At 53.5% G+C, this 9,445-nt stretch overlaps 1 protein-coding gene across 2 annotated transcripts in view; it reads left to right on the plus strand.

The window, feature by feature from the left end:
* The window catches only part of EPS15 (epidermal growth factor receptor pathway substrate 15), a 79,205-nt gene extending 70,297 nt beyond the window's left edge, over positions 1-8,908 (plus strand). For both annotated transcript variants that reach the window (XM_038759959.1, XM_038759960.1), the window contains exons 23-25: positions 509-671; positions 2,351-2,532; positions 6,402-8,908. In XM_038759959.1, coding sequence (XP_038615887.1) covers positions 509-671; positions 2,351-2,532; positions 6,402-6,548 — 492 coding nt within the window. In that variant the 3' untranslated portion in view covers positions 6,549-8,908. The remainder of the gene's footprint in view (positions 1-508; positions 672-2,350; positions 2,533-6,401) is intronic.
* Positions 8,909-9,445: the final 537 nt, after the last annotated feature.

A 9,445-nucleotide genomic window follows, 5' to 3' on the forward strand; every position in this document is an offset into this window, starting at 1 on the left:
TCTCCCTTCCCTCTGCCTGCCCCCTTCCTCCTTGGGGAGCGGGGGATGTTAGTGAGGCCACAGCAGTAAGCTTGGGGGGGAGGTGGACACCTGCCGCCCTTGGGTACTGAGCCTCTTCTCCCCGGGGCCCCCCTCTCTGCAGCCTTGGCGCTGCTTCCGGATGGTGGGGCCGCATCCGTGGTTAGTCGTCCAAGGTTTCCATCTCCCCCCAGCCCGGCTCCCGCTTCGTGGAAGCCCAAGCCAGCCCGGTCCTGCCAGAGGGAGGTGGACTGTGAGCTTCTGGGAGGCAGGGACCCGGTCTCCTTCCAGCCCTCGCCCTTTCCCGAGCTCTTAGAGTGGCACTCTGCACTCAGTGCTCCGTCGGTTCATTTATTGGGCGCATCCTCTGTGCCAGCCCTTGGAGGCGCTTAATAAACCCCATTGGATGACCGATGGATCGAGGGGGCTCTGGAACAGGCTCAGGCCAAGCGTGCGATATCGTGTTGTCATCTTTCGTCTTCCCGCCCAGGCCAACAACGAGGACCCTTTCAGTTCAGCCGCTCCCGGCTCGGGCAGCAACGTGGTCCTGACCAAAAACGTGTTCGAGGAGCCGCCGGCCAAAAACCAAGACGTCCCCCCAGCCCTGCCGCCCAAGACAGGCACTCCCACGAGGCCCTGTCCACCTCCACCCGGTATGGGGGCGGCCGGGGATCACGGCCGCGTTGGAAATGCCCCTCCCTGCCCCGCGTCACCCGCCTCCCTCGTGGAGCGGACCTCGGGGGACAGCCCGAACGAGTGACCACCCGTATTGAGCGGCCTTGTCTCCCGCAGCCTAGGGTTCCGGGCGGCGTGCCCTCCGCCCGGGGCCCCGGCCTGTCTCGTCTCAGCAGGGAGACCGGGCTTCTCCAGCACCAAATAAAATGTCTCAAAGAACCCGGGAATTCTGCGGTTATCCTTGCTGCGTGGGGGAGGGGCTGGAAGCGAGGCTGGTGGGAGAGCAGGGTGTTGGGCCTTCAGGGGATGCATCCCATTGGCTATTTTATGGGTTTTCCTGGGATGTGGATGCCCCGCAGGTCCATTAGTTGGAGGAGGTGGCCGGGCTCAGGAGAAACGACCCGCAGGAAGCCCCGCAAGCCATCCAGTTCCTCTTCGAGGGGCAGGTAGTGGCGGGCACGTTGTTCGTTTTTAAGTGCTTAAAATTGGCTCATTTTAAGTCTGGGCCTACTCTTGAAGAGCACCCTCCTGATGGCTTTTTCATAAGCCTTCGTGTTCAGATCCCTGGCTTCCTCTCCCCTTGAAGAACCCCGGGTAAATGCAGATAGTCCGGGGTCTGTCCGTCCGGGCCTGGTCTCCAAACCATCCCTCGACGTCCTCTATTTCACCTAAGGTGGGGCTTGGAAAGCGGGGTTTGGTCCTGCCGTGACCGAGCTCCATCCCCCACTGCCTGTTAACCAAGTCGAAACCATTGAGCCGGTCAGCTTCAGCACCACACGCCCAGAATCTTAGGGATAAAATGGGAGTCAAACTCCTGGCTACGGAGGCCCGTTGGGTGGCAGGGCGGACCCGCTGGTGCGATGAACCGCTCCAAAAAGCTTGCGGGAAAAATTAAGAGTTCAAGCGGTCCCAAGCCGCTTGGTTCCCCGTAATTTCAGAGGCGGCAGGGCGGAGCTGAGTAGGAGGTTAAAAGTGAGTTTATGCCAGTGCTGGGGCCGTGCAGGTCCGATCTTGCTCGGAGATCCTATAATTGGCAGAGCAAGTGTTTGACTGCGCACAGCCTTATGCCCGCTGTTGGTTACTAGTGGCTGTCGAGTGGGGTCCGTGAACCTTGGGGCTTGTAATTGTTGGAGAAATCAGGCTTTACAGGTGATAGAACGCAGGTGGTGTTTCTCAGCGAGGGACTTGTTTTCAATTTGGCGGGTCAGAACAATTGATGTTCTGCATAAGGCAGAGAAAAGTTCCGACTCCGCCTGTTCAGAGGAAAGCCTGCAAATGCCCTAGGTTTCAAGGAACAAAAAAACCTCTCCCCCCACCCTTCTTTCCCTCGCTCCCTTTTCGCCTCTTCCTTTCTCTCTCGTCTCCCTCCCACCCACTCGTGGCCCGGTCCTCTCTTGCCCCGGTCCTTGTTCGGTGCCATTCTGCGATGAGGCCCTCTCCTTCAGCATCTGGTCGGGGTTGGCTGGGCCGCGACCCCTGAGCCACCGCTAGCGGCGGCAGCGGATTTGGATTTCAGAAATCAGGGGAAGCCCGTTGTCCCCACTGGGGGTTTTCCCACCTGCCCCACTCCCGGAGGGGGAACGGTTTTGGTTTCGTGCCGTGACGTGTCAGTTTGCCATTTCCGCCGGTTAAGTTCGTTCTACTGATTTTGATCCAGGGAAAAGGCCGACCAGCAGATTGGATTCTTCCGATTCTCTTAAACTGAACGATCCGTTTCAGCCTTTCTCAGGCAGTGAGGGGCTGCGGGAAAAAGCCCCCTACCTGACCGATGACCCATTCGCCCCCACCGTCGCCGCCGGCCAGGAGGTCGACTCGAGCAACTTTGCCAACTTCCCTGCGGTGAGTCCTGGGGGGCGGGGGAGTGGAGGGGGCACCGGAGGGAGGGAGCGACTGTTTGGGAAACCTGGAATTTGGTACTGAAAATAATAATATTAATAATTGTGGTATTTCTTAAGTGCTTACTATGTACCGGGCACTGTACTAAGCGCTGGGATGCATACAAGCAAATCGTGTTGGGCACAGTCTCTGTCCCACGTGGAGTTCACAGTCTTAATCCCCATTTTCCAGATGAGGTGACGGAGGCCCAGAGAAGTGAAGTGACTTGCCCAAGGTCACTCAGCAGACAGGTGGTGGAACTGGGATTAGAACCCAGGTCCTAACTCCCAGGCCTGGGCTGTATCCATTAGGCCATGCTGCTTCTCAGTAGTAATAATACTGTTGCAATAATGATAACTGTGGTATTTAAGCGCTTACTATGTGCCAGGCACCGTACTTATAGTGCTGGGGTAGATACAAGATCACCCGGTCCCACGTGGGGCTTCCAGTCTAAGTAATCAATCAATCAATCAATTGTATTTATTGAGCGCTTACTATGTGTAGAGCAGTGTACTAAGTGCTTGAAAGTATAAGCTGGCAACATATAGAGACAGTCCCTACCCAACAGTGGGCTCACAGTCTAAGTAGAAGGGAGAACAGAGATTGAATGCAGATAAGGGAACTCAGGCACAGAGAAGTGAAGTGACTTACCCAAGGTCACACAGCAAATATGAGGCGGGGCCGGGTTTAGAAGCCAGGTCCTCCCACTCCCAGACCTGTGTTCATTCCACAAATCAGTCAATCAATCAATCAATCAATCGTATTTATTGAGTGCTTACTGTGTGCAGAGCACTGTACTAAGTGCTTGGGAAGTACAAGTTGGCAGCATATAGGGACGGTCCCTACCCACCAGTGGGCTCACAGTCTAGAAGAAGAATAATGATAGCATTTATTAATTGCTTACTATGTGCAAAGCACTGTTCTAAGCACTGGGGAGGTTGCAAGGTGATCAGATTGTCCCACGGGGGGCTCATAGTCATAATCCCCATTTTACAGATGAGGGAACTGAGGCACAGAAAAGTTAAGTGAGTTGCCCAAAGTCACTCAGCCGACAATTGGCAGAGCTGGGATTTGAACCCATGACCTCTGACTTCAAAGCCCGGGCTCTTTCCACTGAGCCCCGCTGCACTGGTTCGTTTTGAAGGCTTTGAAGGTAGGCAGTAAAATCGTTAACGCTCTTTGTGACTACCGTCTCGGGGGCATACTTTTAATAATATTTGATTCCTGTCCCATTTGTCATGAAAAATTAATAAAATGGAAATGTTTTAGTGGCCCACCGCAGTGCCCTAGACAGGCAGACCAGGGCAGGGGGGTGGGCTATCAATTTGGTTGCATTGTACTCTCCCAGGTACTCGGCAGGCACACAGTAATGGCACAGTAAATATGACTTAGTACAGTGCTCTGCACACAGTAAGCGCTCAATAAATATGATTGATTGATTGATTGACATTGATAGGGCTTGAGGAGAATGCAAGCTCAGTGGAGCAACGGTTCACATTAGGAGCTGATGGGAAGGTGTGTTTGAGATGCCTCGAGTTTCCAATTGATCTAAAACCCCGTTCTGTTTGGTTTGACTTCATTACAAGCAGCGTGGTTCAGTGGAAAGAGCCTGGGCTTTGGAGTCAGAGGTCACGGGTTCAAATCCCGGCTCCACCACTTATCAGCTGTGTGACTTTGGGCAAGTCACTTAACTTCTCTGGGCCTCAGTTACCTCATCTGTAAAATGGGGATGAAGACTGTGAGCCCCCTGTGGGACAGCCTGATCACCTTGTTAACTTCCCCAGCGCTTAGAGCAGTGCTTTGCACATAGTAAGTGCTTAATAAATGCTACCATTATTATTATTATTACAATTTGGGGGCTATCACCTGTGGAGTCAGCCTCCGCTCCCGGGTGTTACGGGGCCGCTAGGAGACCAAGACTCACCCAGCCCAATCAATCAATGACAATAATAATAATTATTATTATTATGGTACTTGTTAAGCGTTCCTACGTGCCGAGCACTGTTCTAAGGACTGGGGTAAATACAGATTAATCGGGTTGGACACGGTCTCTGTCCTACTTGGGGCTCACATTCTCACATTCTATGTGCTCTGCACACAGTGAGGGCTCAATAAATACGATTGATTGATTGATTGATCCCCATTTTACAGGTGAGGTAACTGAAGTACAGAGAAGTGAAGTGATATGCCCAAGGTCACACAGCAGACAAGGGATGGAGCTGGGATTAGAACCCAGGTCCTTCTGACTCCCAAGCCCGGGCTCTAACCACCAAGCCACACCGTCCGTGTGCATAGCACTGGACTGAGCTCCTCTCTGCCCAGGCCCATTTGTTGGCCAGGGCCATACACTCTCTGTCTCTGTTGCCTGAATTCCCCAGAGAAGCAGTGTGGCTCAGTGGAAAGAGCCCGGACATTGGAGTCAGAGATCATGGGTTCAAATCCCGGCTCCGCCAATTGTCAGCTGTGTGACTTTGGGCAAGTCACTTAAGCTCTCTGTGCCTCAGTTCCCTCATCTGTTAAGTGGGAATTAAGACTGTGAGCCCCCCGTGGGACAGCCTGATCACCTTGTTACCTCCCCAGCGCTTAGAACAGTGCATTGCACATAGTAAGCGCTTAATAGATGCCATCATTAGTATTATTATAGTGTTTTCTACAGCCTGTCCCCACTGAGAGAGAGTTCACTAAGCCTGCCGGGGTGACTGGTATTCTCCAGCTAAGTGAAGGCCCAGCATAGCTGTTCATTGAGCATCCACCCACATGCTCTTTCCCTTGCCTCCTCTCCCCGCTCCGAGCCAGCAGCTGGCCCCAGGCAGGTAGGCCTGGTCCCAAGTAGATGCCGCGGGTAAGGAACTATAGCACGAGTCGGGGGCTCAGCTCTCCGCTCCTGCTCCGTGGCCGTCAACCGTTCCTTTTCCCATTTCCGACCCTCCCGTGCTGCGGTGCAAATCGGAGATTCCGAGCGAAATGCTTCCCTTGTTTCTTTGAGATCTTAAGGGTCACTTGGTAGGGTTTACCCCCTCTTAGTTCTCGGACCGACGGAGTCAAGCCGTTCCCATCCGGCGAACTCTAGACACGCGGCGAGCTCGGAAACCCAGACCTTGTGGAGGCCTTCCCAGACTGAGCCCCCTTTTTCCTCTCCTCCTCCCCATCTCCCACGCCCTACCTCCTTCCCCTCCCCACAGCACCTGTATATATGTTTGTACAGATTTATTACTCTATTTATTTTACTTGTACGTATTTACTATTCTATTTATTTTGTTAATGATGTACATTTAGCTTTCTGTTTGTACTGACAACTCAACACCTGTCTACATTTTTTGTTTTGTCGTCTGTCTCCCCCTTCTAGACTGTGAGCCCGTTGTTGGGTAGGGACCGTGTCTATATTTTGCCAGCTTGTACTTCCCAAGCGCTTAGTACGGTGCTCTGCACACAGTAAGCGCTCAATAAATACGATTGAATGAATTTAGCTTTAATTCTATTTGTTCTGACAACTCGACACCTGTCTACATGTTTTGTTTCGTCGTCTGTCTCCCCCTTTTTGACTGTGAGTCCGTTGTTGGGTAGGGACCGTCTCTATATGTTGCCGGCTTGTACTTCCCAAGCGCTTAATACAGTGCTCTGCACACAGTAAGCGCTCAATAAATACGATTGAATGAATGAATGAATGGTGTGTCTAGCCCGCTCCGGGCCGGGCTCTCACGAGGGGCTGAGCTGGCTCAGCAGCCGGTGAGGATGGGGATCCTCTGGGGACGGCCATCCGCGCCTGGCGTCCGAATGGTCCCCGTTCATCTGGGGACTGACCTGAGCTCTGGTTTTTTGTCTTCCCCTTGCAGTACTCGACTGAAGAGGATATGATCGAATGGGCCAAGAGGGAAAGCGAGAGAGAGGAGAAGGAAAGGCTCGCCCGCCTCAACCAGCAAGAGCTGGAAGATCTGGAGCTGGCCATTGCCCTCAGCAAATCCGAGATCTCCGAAGCGTGAAGAGAGAAGGTCGGGCCCCCGTCAGCCGTCCCCCCGATACCCTGACCCGGAAAGCTATTTAACATCTTATCAGAGCTACCTAGGAGCATGAGAATACAAAAGGTTTTAGTTTCCTGTAAGCGTGACAAACTTTCACCTCAGAATTTCTCCCCATTCCGAATCTCAGTATTTTGTCTTAAGATGCAGTAGCCCGTCGGACGGCGTTCCCAAGGCGTCTGTTCCTCTGTTGGTTCCACTTGAGCTGCGGCCTGCGCTACTTTCGTCCCCTCGACCCAGGTCCCGTGACCCAGCGGGAGGTCGAGGCTGCGGCCCCTTCCCGACCAGGGGCTGCTCCGGCGGGTCTCTGTATTTTCGGGGTCACTCCCGCCAAGGGAAGACGGGGAAGCGTCCCCGTCCCCCCGGGCCCTGTACGATTGGGCCAGTGGCACAGCATCGAGAGGAACGGACGCCCTCGCGTTTCCCTCCGTGGGTGACGTGCTTCTGTTTGGCTTCCATTGTCCTGAGGAAGACCGACCCCGTGAGAGAGAGGACGTACGTGGGCCCGGCCCTGTGGCCCTCCACAACATCCACCCACCCGCATAGGCTGGTCGGAGCCAGTGGCCGCCCCACTCCCAACCCAGGGCAGGGATCTCCTTGGGCTCAGCCCCTGCCCTGTCCCGAGAGGCTGGGCACAGGCCAGACCGGGCCGTGCCCATCCGGGGGCCCGGGGCTCCACCTCCGACAGCAGGGAGCGGAAACCGCGGCCTTGTAGGGGAGCAAGGTCGCGCAAGTGGGCCCCCTCTTAGGCAGACTTTGAAACCCTTTTGTACGTTTGCCGAAGAAACTTTAGCAAGCCGGAGCCGTACAGAGCTTGATTTTATACTTCCGGATCTATTTCCTTTAACGGAGGTTCTGCTACCGGACTTAACGTGATGCCCCTCTCACCGGATACCAAGTGGAAGCGGCGGGGTGCTGCCTGCCCTGCTTGGGGTGCCCTGTTGTCAGACTGGATCCCAGCACCAGGTTTTTCCTCACTCTGTGATTTTCTCCTCAAAAAACAGCAGTTGGGGGAAGGCGTCCATCGTCGGAGGGAGCCGGCTGTCGGCTGGGGCAAGCGATCGACCCCCCACCTAGCCCAGAACCTCTCGGCAAGCTGAATTTTGAATAGACGACGCTCCGAGCGGAGTTTGTGACTTGGACTTTTTGCAGTTGTTGTTCCGTCAGGTAGTAGTCGATGTTACCCTCTAGGCTGGGAACATCTGGTAACAAAAGGTAACCGGCAACAACTGGTGACAAAAGGTAGTTGATGTCACCCTCGAGTGTAAGCTCCCTGTGGACAGAGAACGTGTATACCAATTCCGTCGTATTGTACTCTCCCGAGCGCTCAGTACAGATGTGCTGTGCACACAGTAAGTGCTAATGAATACTGTCGATTGCTCGATTGGATGTCAATAAAGGTAGGCCAGAACCAAGCTGAAGTGGTCCACGGGGTCAAAGTGGGGCATTTCCCTGGAGCAGAGCAACTTCTTGCCCATCTGTTCCGTCGAGTAAATGCTCCAGACCACACACACACTTGGTCTCCCGCGCTCTGCTTGCCCCCGTCCCGGGCCATGCCTGGGGGGCAGCGGCCGGGCACCCTAATCGAACCAAGCTTTGCACCCCCTCTGCTTGTGTGAGCAGCAGGGTCAGGTCATGGGGGCATGAAGCAGAAGCTGAAGACCACCCCCTCCACATCCTCCCCCCCCCCCCCCCAACACACACGCACCGCCTCGCCACACAGCTCTCCCTTCCAAACTGTCTCCGAAGTCTCTTGGCAAGGTGGTTTTTCCCTTGGTGGTGGTGGTGGCGGTGGTTCTTTTTCTCCCCTCTTTCAGGAAACAGGTAAGGTGGCTTGAACAACCTTTTTTTTTGCACTGGGAAAAATGAGCAGGTGTCGGCGATGCTCAGAAATATAGGAACCTTTGAAGTATTATAAACCTGTAACTTATCTACACCCCCTTTGATGTAATAAGTGTACACTAATCTTACGTATGTTTAACTGGACTACATAGATTCCCTTGTTAAAAGATGTACATTCAGTGGACCAATATATTAAAACGTGTATATAGTATATATATATATTCACGCCCTCGTGTATGGGATTAAAATCTCGTAGTCGTTTGACGTCACTCCGACTACGGTAATGTGTGCTTCGGAGTACAGGTAAACAAACAAATCACTGCTGTGGCCTAACTGGCATTGCTAAGAGGTTTTAACTGGCGTTTAAAAATCCGTTCAGCTGGGTTTAGGGACTGTTCATAGACTTTCCTTTATGTTGAAGACTTCCCAACAGTAGCCTGTAATTATGAGGAGAATAAAATTCAAATACATGGTAAAACGAACGGTCGTGTCTGTGGCTGGGCCGAGCCGTCTGCCTGTGAGTCCTGCCCCCGAGCGGGAGGGGGTCGGTGAGTGAGAACGCTTAGTACAGTGCTCTGCACGCAGAAAGCGCTCAATAAATGCCGTTGGTTGATTGATTGGGAGACCTCCGGCACCCTCGCACACACTGAGAAGGACGGGCCTGGGAGTTAGAAGGACCTGGGTTTTAATCCCAGCTCCGTCGCTTGTCTGCTCTGTGACCTTGGGCAAGTCGCTTACCTTCTCTGTGCCTCAGCTGCCTCACCTGTAAAATGGGAATAATAAGACTGAGCCTTAATGTGGGACGGGAACTGAGTCCAACCTGATTATTTGATCTCTTTCCCAGCGTTTAGTATGGTAACTGGCACATAGGAAATGCTTAACAAATACCATTAAAAAAAAAAACAAACACGCTCACCTAGAGAAGCAGCATGGCTCAGTGGAAAGAGCCCGGGCTTTGGAGTCAGAGGTCACGGGTTCAAATCCTGTCTCCGCCAATTGCCTGCTGTGTGACCTCGGGC

This window comes from Tachyglossus aculeatus, chromosome 18 (genome assembly GCF_015852505.1).
Source record: "Tachyglossus aculeatus isolate mTacAcu1 chromosome 18, mTacAcu1.pri, whole genome shotgun sequence".
In the NCBI taxonomy this organism is placed as follows: Eukaryota; Metazoa; Chordata; class Mammalia; order Monotremata; family Tachyglossidae; genus Tachyglossus; species Tachyglossus aculeatus.